We start from the raw sequence: 18,315 nt of genomic DNA, 5'->3' as shown, positions 1-18,315 counted from the left end.
CTGTCATCCAGGACGTGCACACGCTCTGCATATATTACTGAGTGCTGCCCTGCACGGACCACCCACCCACCCCTCACCAAGCCCCTGTTTTTGGATGGCACCACAGCTGTCCCAAAGTGAATCCCAAATGAGAGGATCTGTCAGGGTTTGTTTGCCGCGGGCCTTGATTTGATGCTATTACCGCTTAGATGGAGAGATGGGCTCAGGCTGTCGGAGATGAGAGCTGCTGGTGGACACTCGCCTCGGGCCTGGCCTGGTGCTAGCGAAAACACTTTTTGAACAAACAGAGCTGAAATCAATTTGTTTGTTGTTGAAGGGGGTTGCGGATCTGTGCCGGAGAACAACCCCGATTCTTCAACGCGCTCTGTGTTTGCTTTACGGGAGCTGTCCTCCCTGCAGGCAGATGTTCTTCATTCATATTTCTCGCACACAGATGCGTATGTAAATAAGACATGATTTCTGCTGCTGGGTGGCTGACTCTCAAGGCATAAGAATCAATTTCCATTTGGCTCCTTTTGAACTTTAAAAGGGACATGTTGCATTTTTTACGGACACATAGTTGGGTCTCTGACCTATCGAATGTGGAATTAAACAACAGGGAAAATCGTAAATCTTACATTTGCAAATTGCTTATTTCTCAAAGTGTGTTTGTGAATAAGTTTTTCTGCACATCTGCCCTGATGTTACATAGCAAGGGGGCTCATTTGCATAATAACCGCCTCAGTGCTTTGTTGCAGCATTACCTGCACCTGTCCAATATACTTTTGTCAGCCAGGTACCGGTACCATGACCATGAGCAGGTTTTGAAAGTACAGAATACTTTTTGTGTAGCCTATACTACAAGTATGACAGGATTGTGGCCACAAAGCATGTTAGCTGCGGTTCCTTTGCTACCTGAACCAGATTGGAAAATATTCCCCGCTGTCACTCTTCTGGTGTGGGCGCTTTTTTTTTTTTTTTTTACTGTATCACCAGAAGCAAGTCTTTCTTCTCTGTAGCAACCATCAGCTGTACTGACAGCTGACCCAATGCGGAGGTGTGCAGGCAAGTCAACCAGAACAATAACAAAACTGGAGTCAGAGAGAAAGAGGGGGAGGGGAGAACAGATCCTAATAATGGCCAGGCCGTGGCTTGACATGCTATGAAAAGCGACAGTGGACGAGTCATTCATTATTTATATCAGTGCAGAGCTGCATCAGATCACGCCACGAAACAAGCAGCCAGTCAGTCGTGGGCCGGCCGAGTGATTGAAAGTGAACTGTGTGATGGGAGGAAGATGTGAGGGAAGATGGGGTCGCATTTGGACTTTCCACCTGAGACCGTGTCACTAAGGTCAATTTTGAAGCCACTTGGTATCATAAATTTAATTCGATGAACGGAAAAAAGACTAATACGGCATAGACGGGGCAAACTAAGAGAGCATAAAAAAAAAAAAACACAAGCAGATAAATCCATGTTATGTGCTGTCCTGGAAAAAAATCAATTAACAACGCAACTCAGAATTCTGCAGTTTAGTAGCAGCGCCAACAATGAATTCCGCTATAACGACGGTTCATTGTAGTTTGTGCGAGACAATGCACGTTTTTATCCAAGAAATCAGCACTCAACTGAAACATTCATCAGTGAGTGGCAGAATCGCTGATCCGCAGTGGCTAATCTATAGGTATGGATTAGCCGAGGTGTTCAATACTTTTGTTCAGTCGACTGGATCGCCATCATTGCCGCGGATATTTATCTTAGCAGAGTGAGTGAGTGAACGCGTTTGAAACGTGACGGACTCCATCAGGGCATTTCTGGCACACTGGAACGTGCATGACATCAGGAACAGATGTTGCACATGGCGAAGGCCCATCAAGGGACAAAAATTCTGCATCAGCGCATGAATATTTTAGTCAGCTTACTGCTGTACTTATCAGCAAAGACACAGCTCGCCTTGCCGTGGAACTAGTCAATCAGAGTTTACATTCTGGGTAGGGCTGTAATTACTACTTGAATGAGTGACGCCAAAGTGTCCTCATGAGAATGTTGGGTAAAATTAGACAAACATTAAAGTACTACATCTAGAACGGAATGTCAATCTAGTAACAACACACTCCATGAACATGAAACATGTTAAAATGTTGGTATCGAAAATTTGATTTTTTTCTGGAGGGGGTATTAAAAATTTATATTTTGCCGTCATCGTAGAACGCTCAGGGTTTCGGTTCATTTTTTTTTTTAAATCCATCTAAATTCAAAGGGACTTTTAAGGTCCTACTCTTTTTTTGCGTCTCAGTATACATGCATGGTCTGAGAATCAATTTATAGACCAAAGTGTGTCCTCTACTATAAATGGTGCTTTCAACCTCTTAGTATTAGGCTTTTATGGGCCTATTGGACTTTTTTTTTCTTTCCGGTTGACCTATTAGATCCCACATACCCCATAATAGGTAAACAATCTGGCTCGGGGCAAACTGCAATAACGACACACAGTGATTTTTTTTGACGGTGTGGCACCAGGACATTTAATATGTGCAGGATATTTTATTTCCACTGCAAGTAAGGTTGCATACTCCTCGGTGTTCTCTTAAGTAGCATAACTTGTATATATGCTGTGATAAACAGAGAGACGTGTATATAAATATTTCAGAAGTAAAAATTCAGTCAGACTAACGCAATAATTCTATTTCTTCAAATGTCGTAAACACTTTTGACTGTTGAAGTGCTTGCACACGCTACAATAATATCTTTGCAGTCTGCCCGTGGTATAAACACACGTAACGGGCACAGTAGGGTCTACTGTGAAGTCGGCCTCCTGGTCCGTTCCATATCGCCGGAGGAGTTTAGCGGCTACATTCTTGTAATCCACACGTCGTTCCGAGCGCCGCTTGAACCAAAAGCCTCCACCTCTCCTTGACCCCCCCGAGGAAAAGAATCCCTCCACTCCATCCCCTGGGAGACTTTCATTACAGACGAAAACAGAATCCATGGGTGGGGAGAGTCACATCCTGATATTAGGGCAGAGGACATGGATTTGATATGAGGCTGAAAAAATTCCTATGGACTTACAGAGTGAACCGCGGGTCCAGGTTGAGCTTTAATGGCCCTCCTCTGCTCGTCAATCACACGTGGAGAAAATGCACAATTGCAGATTTCAAGGCAGGGGTTGACGTCATATTAGTGGAACGGAGGGAGAGAGCGAGTGGTTTTGAATTGCGAGGGGGGGGGATAGCACCTCCAGGAAAAAAAAGTGTATATGTCTGCGTGAGTTACGAGCTCGGAGCAGCGCTTAGAGTTACGGGTGACACGGATCCGCTCAACATTCAATATCACAATTACAGTAAAAGCCGGTGTAATCTTTCTCATATGGGCAGCAGTATAAACCCCGGGGACCCAAAATGGACTCGCGGGGTGCACGTGTCCATCAATCTTGCAGGTTACAGTTTGAATAGAACCATACGGTGAGGAATTTACGATGTAGAGTCGTTCTAAAGTTGATGAGATGCTCCCAAGTCATTTTTGACAGGCACATGGAGAGATGTGATCTTTTTGTCTTGCATGCCTGAACATGTGTGATCTGGTTCAGAGTGGTGTGCGACACAAATATACAGCAGTGAGTTGAGTTGAATTCCCCCTTGAGGAATTGTAATGAGGTCGCTGATGGTGTATCCTCGCAATGTTGTCGACCGCCCTATTATGACCTTTTTAAGACCAGAAAGTAAAAATCTGAAAACTAGACAATTAGTTTCAAGGAATATTGATTAATTGTGATATAAAGGTCCTTTTTAAAAATGATCATTAATTGTTTTTTGAGGAAAGCTTATGTGTGCTTGATATTGATGACTATTCAAAACTCAAAAATTCATACTGGGATTGTTCTGAAAAGTGGTATTGATTTTTATATAATTCAAATGCATCATACATAAAACTAAAGTGTTGATTGTACAGAAAAAAGGGTTTTTAAAAAACGTTTTTTACACATTAAATACAAATATAGAAAAAGTCAAATACAACTGAACTGTCATTGGGCGGCTAATCCTTTATCAACCATTAGAGGGTGCCTGTGTAGCACTAGAATTGCTGTTCTAGAAAACAGGAAAAATATATGCTACGGTTTTTCTTTTCTCAACAAAAGCACAGTTCATTGTCCAGAATGTAAAGAATGCGTCCAGATATGCGTGTTATGATTGAAAATCATGCCGAACGCGCCCACCCAGCTCAAGGTTTTCAAACTAAACAAAACACATTCCTCGACTTGTGGCTCATTTTGTTTACTCATGAAAGAAAAATGTCTTCCTTACCTCGCCGAGATAACAAGGTTGATTTATTCAGTTTCATATTCGTGGAAAGCAAACACACGGCTACCCTCCACCTAATAACACCAAGGAGTTTGAGTTTAAAGCCCAGCGTGACGGACATCGTCTCTTTTAATTGACCCGGGGTCATCATAATATTTTGTTAAATTATTCTCATTTCCTTATGAATCCCATTTCCATATATTTCCGCCTCATGCCTTATTTATTACCTCCTTATGATTACCATGCAGACGACACCCAAACTGTCACTCCTTTCTCTCACCGAACAGTTTAGTAAATATCAAAGCCTATCTATTATTAATAACCCCACTGCCGAAAATCCCCTTTTTATTCATCAATTATTCACACAGTCTAAAGCTCGGGGAATATGGCCGCCCTCCATTTGATGCGGCGGCGGTGGCCAGCGTAATTAAGACTCACATCGGTGTGTATCATTTCCACCGTCCATCTGTGTGACATCATCCACGTCAAAGCAATGCTGACAGACTCCACACAATGGCTGCGGCTTTTACGAGCACAGCACAACTGGTGGAGGCACCCCGTTGCTTTTTACAGCTCGCCCAGCATCCCCGCACCCGTCATCCAGTCAATCATTGATGGATTCACACACAAACACTAGACCCTACACACACACACGATTCGTTTCAATCTCATACCTCCGAGCACCAACGTGAACTGTGTGGCTTTGTGATGTTTGTAAAAATAGCATAATAGTGTGGATTCCTGCGCACACACACACACATGCAGCACTCGTCCATGTGCTCCCTCGCACTAACCTCAGTTGGCTTCCCGGCTGTGCAAGCTGTTTCTTCCATCAACATGTGTTTACTAGCAGGGGACCCTTATGTTTGCATTAGTGAGAGGCAATAAACAGAAAAAGGGCAGCCTTGGGGTCTTAAACATACTGGATTTTTTTTTTTTTAAATGCTAATCATGATGTGGATTGCCCAAAAGGTGATAATTCGCCCCCCCGCCCCAAAAAAAGACCACAGAGGGTGTCCACTTTGATGAAATTTTCACACTCTTGTGGCGTTTTCACCACCTGGTTGTGTTAACTGGCTGCATGTGTGTTGCCTGTCTGTGCGAATTGGGGGGGGGGGATGTGTCAACACTAAATAAAGGTTGCCTTTTGGCTCCAAAACACACAAGTGAAAGATTATTGAAGGAAATGACTGCCAGGCCTATTATTTTTGGTTAATCAATAGATCTTTGAATAACGATGAAGCAGATGAAAGGGTGCGTCTATTAACAGCCTCGGGCGCATTGTTTTCATCTCTCGCTAAAAGGCTTTCGCTTTTGTTCGAATATGATAACGGTTCTTTTCTCTTTGTATGAGCCCGACACATGACAACGGGCTCACTTGAGATCAAACTGCTCTTGGAATAAGGTCCATTTTGCATCCATGTGCAAAAAAATATGAGTAAAAAAATAGTGAGTGAGTGAATGAATGACTAAATTGTAAATAAATAAATAACATTTTAATTGGTGTTGAAATGTAATTGAATGTGACGTTTGGTCGCCACAGATTCAATTCTGAGCTGAACTTTTGTTCTCCAAGTAAAAAAAACAAAAAAAAAAAACAATAGAAGTAACTTACACTGAAAAAATGACCAAAAAATACGGGTAATGTAAAATGAAAATGTCAAAAGAAATTATGTCATGGCCGTAACGGTTTGACACTGGAACAGATTATTCCCATTCTACTACAATCCAAAGGGAAAATATAGTTTGGAATCTGAACTGTACTATTAAAAGTTTGACATTGTCTTTTATAACATCATCATCTCAAGTGCAAGAGGTGATTCTAATAATTTTGCAAAGGAAGACAAGAGCCATCTCTGAGTAGGAACTACAACAACCGTAAATTAAATTTCCCAATTGAGGGATTAGTACAATAAATTGAGTTCAATTAAAGAGCATTATTATCTTTGTAAAGGCAGCATTCGGAGATCCCATTCTTACCTCTGCCTTCATCCCATTAGAGTTGTTGTATTGGAAGAAATTATTTTCATCTGGAAAGATGCTCTTTGTATGATTGCACTTACAGTTCTGTGGTTGACAGTTTGAATCCAGGCTTGGTCCAAAATTGCTTTGTTAGTTGTCTATAAATTGTCGATGAGTGAGGATAGAAAATGACTGGATGGAAATAAAGGGTTGGATTAATTGATTGACTGAATGGTTGATGAGTGGTGACATTGTGACTGGTTTGAAGTTGCAGGTTTGAGAATTCAAATGAGGAAAGGAGACAAAAAGCCAGTCGTCTTTTAAGATCAATGGTGGGAAGTGACAAAGTATAAAGACTTTGTTATTGGGTTTCTTTTTCCCCCCCAAGTATTGTGACCTTTTACGTTACCTCCCTACTGTATTTGAAAACAGATATTCTACTTTCAACTCATTACGTCAATGGCTATTGATTAATTGATAAGGAGGAAACTCAGTGACATGTGGGAGTTTGAACTTCATCACTTCTGAAAGAAGAAAATTATTTTGTGTGCAGAGGCTTTTTCCCCCATTTTGCCTAGTCATCAAAACCCTCTGATAATAAAACTTAATATCCTTTCACATTTAATTCCCGGCATGGAATCAGTGCTTGTGAGACTTTCTTTACACGTCTATCTGCAGCTACACGTTACTTAACGTGAGTATTTGCCACCTCTCATTATGACCGTGGCCGTTAACGTCTGAGCGTCTGCACAGCAAACTGTTTATTCAAGCAAAGATTTAACTCAGAATAACTGTTTGAAACAAAGCCCTCCCCTTGACGCCTGCCCAGCCAATAGGGGGCCCCAAGAGGCGGGGGGGTGGGAGGTTTGCCCACCCCCTTCCCACCGCCCCACCGGCGTGCGTGTAAGGCAGAGGGGCTCAACACACTCAGCTTAGTGCCAAATGTGGTGTAAGCCCCCAACAGAGTCAGTGCGCATCTCCCTTTGGCAAGTATAGCAGAAAGAAGTGTGCGTGTCCGCGAGAGCTACGTGGGTTCCATACATCACAGCAAGGCAGTCACTCACACGGAGGAGGGGGGAGGAGAGAGGAGGAGGAAAGAGGAGAGAGGCAACTTCAGCCAGCTCCATCATCACAGGCGCCCAGACTCCAGGAGGAGGAGAGCGCACAGCAGTGAACAAGTGGACCGCGCTTCCAACCCGTGGCTTTTGTTTCTTCAAAGTGGAAAGTTAGCAGGAGTGGCAAACATGCATCTGTGACTAGATTTCCACCAAGTGTTGGGACATATTCAGAGCGATTGCCCTCGAGTGGATCATATCACGGGAGTGCGTCCGTGCGAGTGAGTGAGTGGACCACAAGCAGCCCCGCACGAAACAGACGGCGTTTATCCGCGCGGCCACGGGGGAACAACTACAATGGTCGTGCTTTACCTCATCTTTTGCCTTATGGCCTCGGGTAAGCCCATTCTTTATTTTTGTGTTGTTTTCTTGGGTGATTTTAGTGCGCTTTAACGCGCGCTGCGTCAAGGCAGCCGGTGCGGCGCCACGCTCCGCGCAGGACATCCACGCAAACGCTGCACCGCGTAATCTGTGGATTTACGCGTGCGGTTAGTTGGAGGAAGCGTGATTGCATCAGTGGGTACCATACTGCGTGGATTCCCGGCGCTTTGCTTGGGAATTCTTGGTCAGGGTTAATTTTGCGGGGTAGCGCGTGGAGATGCGGAGACGCGGAGGGGAAAGTTGATCAGAAAAATTGTGCATCATCAAACTGAATGCGCGAGGGGATTAAAACACACCCACGTCAATAAAGATAACAATTAAAATCTGGAATAATACAAATGCCTTGCCGCTTTCTGGCGTGCGTAAATTTAGTTTTTCTCTTATGGCTGTGTGTGTGTGTGGGGGGGGGGGGGGGGGGGGGGTTATGGTTGAAGTAAAAAGAGATATCACCTTGTAAAAGTAAGCTTACTTCCTCCTAAACTTTTTCCACGCATGATTTGGCTGCTGACAGACTGCTAATAACTTGCTAATAACTCGCATATGTCTTGATGCAAAAAATAGCCTGCTGTAATTAACACTGAGGGACTGCGACTTATCAGCATTGTGCCAGAGCTGTTAAAGAAAAGAAAAACACACACTCTCAGACACACACACACACGCGGAATGCATAAGTATACCTATTAATTTAACACCTTGAGGAGGAAAAAGAAATATGACTGACTCACAAGTCAGAATTTTAGGTTATTTAACAAATGGTATTGTTTGCTTAAAAGCCATTTGTTGGGATCACCACGTTATCATTAACCCCCCCCCCCCCCCCTCCTGCTCCACATGGTGTCGTCATTAGGGCGGGAGGGGGGGATCTGATGGGATGCCAGAAGACCTTTGCTCTCTGACAGACGTGCAACAGCTGGATAAGGAGAAATAGCGCGGTAGCCAGACAGTGGAACCCCCCCCCCCCCCCCTTTACCCCCCTTCTTCCAAATCCAGCACACATTCTTGCACATACACACACACATCCGAATTATGAAAATGGTAGCAGCTGCCCCAATTAGAGTGTAAGACACCTTGGAGCACTTTTTTTTTTAGGTTAAAGCTTTCACGCAAAGTCACTACGACTCTCATCTGTCAACTCCCACTACCTGTTTGTTGCAGAAAAACAAATATGGGTTTAGTATGGACAAAAAAACAACAACATTTAGGCTACATTAGATCTTATTTTCTCCTTGAATTTTTTTTGCAATGTTATAAGGATGCAGATCATCCATTCCCACTTAATGAACGGTTGAGTCATCAATGAACATCTGGTTAGTACTTGAAAAAAACATTTTTATCCCACTGCTGGTCTCACTGATGGACGGATACATTGAAATCAGTGAGGTTTCTCACCGTGCCATTTTGAAGCAGAAAACAGATCGGCCCAATCTTAGGCAAGTAGGCAAGATAAGTGCCTGAGAAGGTGTTAAGTCCCAATCCAAGGCGAGTCATGGAAAAGTGAGCGAAAAAGTGCAATTTGGTGCTGATTGAATTTCGATTGGCCATCACCATTTTTTTGCTCCATCACAATATGTCCATAGCACATGATTGTATACAGTCTTGTTCCCCACTCGCAATTTACTCTCCCGGAAAGTCGCCCTTTTTGTGCCCTGAGGAATTTGATTCCCCACTACATCAGTATTCTGAGTAATCTTCTGCGAGCGCTTCTTTGGAAACCTTTTTTTTTTTTTTTTGCTTTGGGAAGCTTGTGTCTCATCGGACCGAGTTCAAAGGCTGAGTGCTGAGATTACAAGTTTCTCCTGCTTCCTCTTTAAGTCGTGTCCCTACTCCATGGTGCAATGCCGGGAGAGAAAAAAAGGACCGTATTCCCTCCCAGAAGTCTTTTTTGTTCCCTCACCACCTTATTGGTGAACAGGTGACGACCGGTCATGGGAGCATGCAATGTATCTTAATGAGGCAACACACACAAGTAAATTAGAAGCCACTACCGAGCATCATCTCCCCTCTTGGCCATTAAGTCGAGATTTGCCTCATCCTTGTGTGGTGCAGACATGTTTGTGGGCCCAGTGACAGGCTGGCCTCCCAAAGGGTGGCTTCGAGAATTTGTGCATATTTCATGAGCTATACTTCTTTGAATTCTTGTGGGGGTGGGGGGGTCATTGCGAGTGGTGGAGAGAGGGAAGAGAGTCTTTTTGCAGACATAAGGCTTAGATGTGTCACCAGTGTCTTAATGATTGCACACGGCGGGAAAACACTGGGGACAAGCGGCAAGGCGTCGTTAACCTTTTCCGCCTCTTGTCGAACACACTCACCCATCGTCCCTCTTCACCCCAACGCCCCCCGTACCCTCACGACCCGCCACTCATACTCATTTTATTTCCTTACGTTAGTGATAGAAAGTTTGTTGGCAAAGACTTGAGCCAACCGGCTTTGGACACGAGTTGCATAGTGCCGATCCAGCAGAATGTGCATACAGCTGACTCCTGGAGAGAAGTGTCTTGCATTATTTAAGAGACGCAGTCGTGGCTAAGATGCATTTTAGCTTACTTTGACTTCCTGTCTATCTGTGTATTGGTTTTTGCTGTTGCAGAGTTGTATTTAACATAGTACTTACATCAACTAGAAAATCTATCTATCATCTATCTATCCATCCATCAAGGACCTCAATTAAATTCACTGTGCCAATAATTAGACTTGGGCTATTTTCAGCTTCTAAATCATAGGTGTCAAACACGAGGCTCGAGGGCCAGATACGGCCCGCCACATCATTTTATGTGGCCCGCAAAGACAAATTGTGCATCAACGTCATGTGTCAATACTAAAATTACAAACTGCCTTTTCTCCAATTTAAACCTTTTTAAAATATTTGAACAGTTTAAAAATCAGTTTGACACCCCTGCCCTGTTAAAAGAAATGTTAAAGAAAAAGTTTCTCGGTATATGAAAACTTCCAGCATTGCAAAGAGTCTGCCAAATTCCCAAATACACTAAAAGAGGCTCAAAGATCAAAATGCGCCATTTCTTTCCATCAGACTGCATCTGTGCTCTCTATGAATATAGAGACCACGTTGTCTCCGAGTAGAGCTGACTATTTGAGGCACTAAGGCTTCTTCCAAGCACCTTAATTTGCTCCCATTCCTTCTAAACACTCATTTTATGCAGGAGGCACGCGCAAACAAACAGTAATGAATGACCAAGCTGTTAAACAATGGCCCGCTGCTTTCTCCTCATCCTGTAGACACGGTGCACACATCTCATTGTGATCCTTCATAAACAGCTCCTACACGTGTACAAAAAAGGAGAAAAGAAACAATGGCACTTCATAATGTGGCCTGCTTCTAATCAGCTTTGCCATTCGGGTAAACACAGATAAAGAACTTGGCAGTATGTCCCAATGCATTGTTATCAGCTGTTAGCAAATTAGCCCATCGTGTTGGCTGCTCTGACCCGACGGAGGAAGCCAGGTAGCTAAGTGTTGATGGCACTTGTCCTCTTCGGCGCACCCGTCCTCCTTTGTCTTCACTTTTTCCTTGCGCACATCCTCACCTTGTCTCCCTCTGGGCCAGTCGGCGTATCCGGGGAGGAAATGACAACAACAAAAAACGGGACAATGGAGACCGGGGCCGTGTCAGCTTCCTGCTTTTGCCTGGAGACATCTTCCCCGGCGACTCCACCTCGGGGTGGATCGTCAGCGGCGCGCGACACAAACTTGTTTACTCTTTCATTCTCCTTCACAAACAACGCAATGGAAAGATGGAGAGGACTGAGAATTGATTCTGCGCACGTCATTAAAACTGCACCACCAGGGATGAAGTCACGTTTATACAGTAGAAGATATTTTGAGGAGATGGATTGTGTTTAAATCCCATTCCTACACCCACACACACACACACACACACACACAAACAATGTCACTTCTTGCTCAGGAAATTTATACCTTCAACATACAATAGTAATAAAGTAAAGATTCATTTTTATCCTTAAATCAGGCAAGAGAAGAATTTCATAACTGCAGTCCATACACACACACACACACACACACACACACACAAAATTGAAGCGTGTCTAGTGCCGCACCGCAATATGTGTTATCTTGTGTTCCTTAACCTTGTATCAAACATAGCTCGGCTTTCGGATTATGAGGGAAAACAAGCTTAGGTAGAAATACCTTTCCAGCTCTTTTTGTCCTGCAAAGAAAGGAAATGCATCAGGTTGCCATCACCACACAGAAGATCCGCAATGATCTGCTCTGGGGCTGAAGACATCCGCTCATTCTCTGGAAATGACTCACCGTGAACTCACCGACGCATGTGCGCATGTAGTCAGCGGGGTCAAGGGCACACGTATTGTGATGATAAGTTGACGTGAGTGCCAGGCATCTTCAGGGCTTTGTGCTCTTTCTGGAATGATTAGTCAAAGTCCAATCGTCTAATGATTCTCCGAGAACTGGACATGTCATCTTTACAAACTACTCTTTGTGTCGTTTGTTGTCGGCAATAGAAATGGACAGGTTGGGCTGTGTTGATTCAAAAGTTAATATGAAATAAAATTTGTGTCTTGACATTTACGGAGATTTATTTTAAGCCAAACGAAACATATTAGCTTGCTTTGGCTCAAAGTGGATCCTCATCACCGGCAAAGACGTAGCTCAGGGAAAAATCGACAGATCCTAGTACTTTACAAATAAATGTTGAAATGTTTTTTCAAGTTGCAGTCTAATTGTGAGGTCCAGCGATGGAAATCTTATCCTCTTGTTGTACAAAGGGCTCAGATTGCCAGGAGCAATATTGTCTCAGTGACTCAAAGTTGAATCAAAATAGCCGTTTGGCAGAGTATCAGTCCCGGTTAGCGGTCCTATTGTCCATCTTGTGTTGTTGTAGAGAAACGGTCGAATGAATTCTCTTCGATTTGATTTTTCTTTCCTGTACTACTGCTGATCCCCCTTCGCCCGGAGAGGTCAGAGAAAAGCCAATTTGCTATCAAGTGAAGGATGTCAATCAAAGCTTATCGATCTGACTTCTAACTGCAACTTCCCCCAATGGCGAAACATGTTAATGTTATCGAGCTGTGTAGAAACATGAGAAGCGGCGTATGTGGGTGGCGGTTGAAGCGGGAGGAGGGAAAGGTGTCTCTCTCTCTCTCTTTCGCTCTCCCCTGCTGTCTTTTTGGCCACAAAAAAAGCAATGTGCAAAGCGCCATGGGCTCACTATGGGAATAGGGGGTGGGAGATAGGCAGATAGAAAGAATGAGCAGGGGTCAAAGGGATTTACTGCCAGAAGCTGAACGTTTCAGGTAATGGATACGCTTGAATTGGTAAAGCAAACCTGCTGCTTTTCTTTCTTTTTGCCTTGGCGGGGGTGAAAGAAAACAAGCATGGTGTAACTTACCATATGCTCTGAAAAGGGCATTTATGGAAAGTTGATATTCCAGCACCTGCGGCCCAAACATTGGCTCTCAGGTGTCTACTCGGGACATGTGGGAGGCGGCCGTGTGGGTAGAGACGTGGACGCGTATGGTGGGAGGCTTCTTCTGCCACAATAAGGAGATAAGTAAGTGCTTGCCAAGCCGGATGAGGTGAACTTAACACCCCTTGGTAGAACGAAGCAGTCCATTGTTCCAGCACGTTGCGCCCGTCTGACTGATGCATCCTACTTCTGCGACCATCCCGGGGGAAACTGCGAGGAGGAACGAAGCAAAGGAGGAGAGGGACTGATTGTTCCCTGCTCAGACTATCCGCAGATGGGGCTACGGCACATGATGTTTGCTTTCCAAAGTCCCCAGCGTGTTCTGTGAATACACCGGAGGATAGAAGATAAGGCAATGCCAGTAGAGACAGAAAGGACTGGAAAAAAAGGACTTAGCTGCTTCAGACTATGATGTCAGTGCTGATTCCCGAAACATAAGACAAAAAGCAATGGAATGAAAAAAAACGGGAAAGTGCTGGCTGACGCTCGCCAACATTTCCAAGCAGAGCGATATAAAGCGGAACATGATGAAGAAGGGAGGGAGAGTAAGTGAGAAAAGGATGAGATGCAGAGATGCATCCATCATGAGCTTTGGTGCAGGAGCCATTTGTACCTATTGTTCTCCATAATTTCGAAGCTGCAAAGGGAGGGGCAAAGAGGAGAGCGCTAATTACATAAATGAGGTACCGTAATTAGGCACAGAGTGGAATAAAACAGTCGGCTGCAAAAAGGAAAGTCACAGACAGTGACTTCTGTATATTTTATACATCTAAGTGACCGTGTTAAAAGAAGCTTTTAAAAAAAAAAAAGGGGCAGGAGGAAAGGGCATTGAAGAGAGATAAGATGGGAAAAGCCCTCTTCTCAGATTGCTCTTTGAGGTGCAGGTGGAAAGGGAGATGTTTGGAAAAAAAAAATTCTTCGCATCAAAGCTGGAGAGTGGCTTTAGTAAGATGTTTGTTGTGGCTTGTTTGGGAAGGTCTTCTTGTTAGGTCACCGTGTCGACCCGGCCTACTGTTTGGCTCAGGTGGTATTACGCCTCCGAGCCGCCTCATAGCAAACTATCAAAGAAGACTAACGTGTGTGTGTGTGGCTTAGATCATAGGTGTTAAACTCGAGGCCCGGGGGCCAGATATGGCCCGCCACATCATTTTATGCGGCCCCCGAAGACAAATTCTGCATCAATCTCATGTGTCAATACTAAAGTTACAAATTGTCTTCACTTTTAAAAAGTACGGATATTGCTAGCAAATTTTGCGATCTAGACATATTGGACCAGTTTTTACTAGTCTCTGGTTTCAAACTGAGTTATTCAAGACGGTCATAATGGTCCTCCGAAGGAAACTATGACTACGATGCGGCCCGCGACAAAAATTTGTTTGACACCCCTGGCTTAGACAGGACCTTCAAGGATGAATAAAAATGGATGTAGACCATTTTGCCCATTAAAAAATAAATGTAATCTGTGAAGTGCCATTTTTTCCGCAATTTGGCTTAAGAGCTTCCATTCTACGGAATGCTGTGTTGTCTGCTCGTGTGGCTAAAGCCGGGGTGTCTCGTCTGTTGTCACCCTGGGACCTGCATTGTCCTACTGTCGCCAAGTCGTGACCCACTTTTACAGAAGTGAAGAACAATGAACAGGAATTCTTCGAAAATAGTCTCTGAAAACACATCCACGTTGTATTTTTAAACATAACCCGTGCTGACATGTTCAAAGTGTTTTTGAGAGAGCCTTAGGAAGAAACTCAAGATAATCATTATCTACAAAATAAATTGCTGCAATTGCACGAAATCCAGCCATAAAATTATATTTCTATTTACATTTTAAAAATGACAAAAAGGAATCCAAGCCCGGCATCTCATCTGTATGTATGTGTGGGCGTACTGAGGCTGTCAATGGTCTTTCAGGACTGTGATCCATGGAAAGATAAATAAGCCCCTAATGAAGCCCCTCAATCAGCGGGTAGTTAAACAGCTGACCAAAAGATTGAAGGGCAGCAAGGGCTGATTGTTTGCTCATTCAAAGCAGTGGGAAGAGGCTCTTGAAGCGTCACACCTTTTCTTTGCACCACCAACCTCAGCCTTTCTTTCTCGGAACGCTCATTTTGATTGTGCCAGGCAGTTCTTTAAAAGGCAATTTCGAGCGAGGGGGCCTTTGTTTAACCCCCCCCCCCCATTCTATCTATTGTGCTTTTCTTTGGGGTTTGAATGGTTCTGTTGTGGTCATTAGGCATGCGATATTTTGTTTTTATAAAACGAAATAAGTGCATCTCAGAACTGGTCCGGACTAGTTTTTGTGTGTGTGGGGGGGGGGGGGGGGTGAGAGAAATCAATGGGGCATTTCAACCTAATACAGCCATGACTGTTGTGGTAATGGTTTGGAAATCGACAGCGGTCATGCGGCTCTTTTATACCTCCAGGCTTGGATCACAAGTGAAGTCCAATTCATTGGCACTTGAATCGAGGCAAGAAAAAAAATGTTCTCGTGAGCTTTCAAAAGACTCGCATGATGACGGTGAAAGAACAGGTCGCGTTTTGTTTTGTACGTTTTGTCAGAAAAGCAAAAGGAGACTGCCGATTTGCCAAAGGACAGACAGACGGACATTCTGGAAGATTGAGCTGCATTTTTCCATTGCAAATAATGATGATTCCTCTCTGCAGCCCTTTGCTTTTTTGATCCTGGGTAATGTGCTAACAAGCAGCCTGGGTTCCTGGAATACACGCTACACTGTGTATTCACACCAATGTGTGTGTGTGCGTGTTTTCTCACCAATTAATGAATTGCTTTGTGTGTCTGCTGAGGTGACAGTGGCCTGTCTCTGGCGGGGTCTGTCCTCCCCACCCAACACACACACACACACACATTGGGCCCTCTCACACTATTAATGAAAGCAGTCTCATTAGTGCTTGTGGTTCTATATGCAAGAGGACACTGGACCATTGCGAGTGTGTCTAATCAGGGGACCACTCAATGGCTGAGGGCCCCACTGCACCAATGATAAAGTTCACATTTAAAAAGAAGCCAACGAGCGAGCTGGTTAATTGGGAGAGAGGGAAAGGAGGTTGGTGGTCACCGAGAGTCGCCTCCTCTGGAGAGAGCGACGACTCCCCCGCCACACACACACCTTTCATCTTCATGTCATATAATTCAATCCGCTCAATCATTTCTCCTCGTATTTCCATCCTACTTGAACCTTATCGCTCAAAGCAAGATCTTCAAGTGAAGGCTTGTTCAAAGACGAAACGGAGCGTCGGGAAGAAGCAATACAAATGGATCTCAGGAGAGGGCCTTAATGAGAATCAGTTTGCCATTTTCCTGGGTCAGATGTGGAAACAGCTGGCAAATAGATGGAGAGACGAGAGCTAAATGAAGCTATACCACAAAGTGATAGGAGTTGTCCTGCTTGCTTGATGTTTGGGGCTCTAACTTGTGTCCCACAGCACTTAACGCGCCCCGAGCCATCTCTCCTGGCGGTTAATTAGAATCCAATAAGGTTGCCTCCTGTTGGTCATTGTTCCTCCAGTGTGTTTACCCTTTCCAGAGGCTCCATTCGCTGCTTAATCTGCCGAGAAGCTGAATGTCAATAGGTCAGGGCAAGACTCCAGAGCCCAGAGAGCGCGGGAGGGAGGGAGGTAGGGAGTCATTGAGCAAAGGGGGAAGGAGAGAGGATCAGGGGGATGAAGGAAAGGGGTCATTTCTTTCCCTCCTTGCGATACTTTTCTCCTCGCCACTGCGTTGTTGTTGTTTCACCAAGACCACCCCCCACCCCACCCCATCGCTTCCTTACCTCGGCTTTTCTTCTCACTTCTAATCCGTCCTCTTGATTGTTCTAAGCTGCTTTCAGACAGCCCCAGGGATTCTGGGTAGGGCAGTTGGAGAGTGTTTTAATTAAGATTTAGGAGAGGGCTCCCTTAAGGAGGGTGCTTTTAGTGCGGGACGGACAGAGCAAAGTGAAGAGGTGACGAATGAAGGAAGAGCTCAAATCAGAAAACGGGAGCTGGGGAAAGCTTTTTTTAAAAAAAATAGAAGCTGTTAATAGACGTGGAAACACGGGGCCATTTGCTCATACAAACAGTCGGGGCTCTGAGGCATCCAAGTGGTTAAGCCAAATTGGATTTTTTTTTTTTTTTTCCAATCTGTAATCAAGCGGCACAATCTTTATGGATCGATCCCAACTTCCTGTGATTCATACCATATCCTGCGAGGGTGATATGGGATCAGTGTTAGCCAGCAGGCAAAGTGGGGGAGTTTAAACGCTCCATCTAATGATCGATCATCACACCAGATGGGCTCGGGAGCCTGCGACGCTTCACTTGTTTGTCGCAGCCTCTACCGTGAGGTTTCTCGCTTAAAGTCCAATTTTGCAGATAGAATAGAGAAATTAGCTAATTGACTAGCTCGGTGAGAGGTCAGCCATTGTCTATACGGCTTCACCTTTTTAGTACTGCGGGGAGCTACAAACTATCTGAGCTAACTTTTGAGCGAAAGGAAGGCGAGGCTTTTTTTTTTCTTACAAATATACTTACTCGGCATACCAAATGAAGCGTGCGTGCTCTGTTTGGTACGCTTCTCCTTTAGCGCACATCTGTCCCACCTGAGATCCCAGTTTAAACCCGAATGTAAAAACAGCGTGCACAATGAAGTGTTTAAGTCAATCAAAGCAACAGACTCAAGTGCGAGAGGCCAAGTCGAGGTCGGGGGACCAACCCTCGGCATTCTTTGCCGTCACGCATCCCGACACACAGCCACCATATGTTCAATGTTTCATGCTCAATGAAGAAACCAGCCAATGTTACAAAGACCCATTCACAGCCACTTGATGCTGAAGAACAGTGGAATGCTACGGTATGTTTGGGAACAAAATGTGGCAACAGCCTGGAGCAAATTAAACCAAAATAAGCCACAAAAACAATTGAGAATGCGTAAAACGGCAATCCAAGTCAAGTTGAAAAGAAAAATCAGAAACGGCGAGCAAATTAATTTCTGCTTCCATCTTTTCCCAGGGGTGTAGCATTTAACGATTGATGGAGAATCAAGTTGACTGTGTTCACGCCCACAACGGCGCAAAACACCCTTTTTTAAAATCTTTCAACACCAAACATCATAACTTTGCCTAACCCG

The 18,315-nt window shown here is 44.4% G+C and overlaps 1 protein-coding gene across 3 annotated transcripts in view; it reads left to right on the top strand.

Moving 5' to 3' along the window:
* Positions 1-18,315, top strand: part of kirrel3l (kirre like nephrin family adhesion molecule 3, like) — a 103,081-nt gene that overhangs the window by 64,213 nt on the left and 20,553 nt on the right. The window contains exon 1 of one of the 3 annotated variants that reach the window (XM_061288724.1): positions 7,172-7,691. The exons of the other annotated variants lie outside the window; for them this stretch is intronic. Within the exon in view, the coding sequence (XP_061144708.1) occupies positions 7,652-7,691 (40 nt within the window). The 5' untranslated portion in view covers positions 7,172-7,651. Of the gene's footprint in view, positions 1-7,171; positions 7,692-18,315 lie in introns of those variants that run through there. 3 annotated transcript variants of the gene reach the window in all.

This window comes from Syngnathus typhle, linkage group LG10 (genome assembly GCF_033458585.1).
Source record: "Syngnathus typhle isolate RoL2023-S1 ecotype Sweden linkage group LG10, RoL_Styp_1.0, whole genome shotgun sequence".
Lineage (NCBI taxonomy): Eukaryota > Metazoa > Chordata > Actinopteri > Syngnathiformes > Syngnathidae > Syngnathus > Syngnathus typhle.
This window is presented reverse-complemented; position numbering and strand designations above follow the sequence as displayed.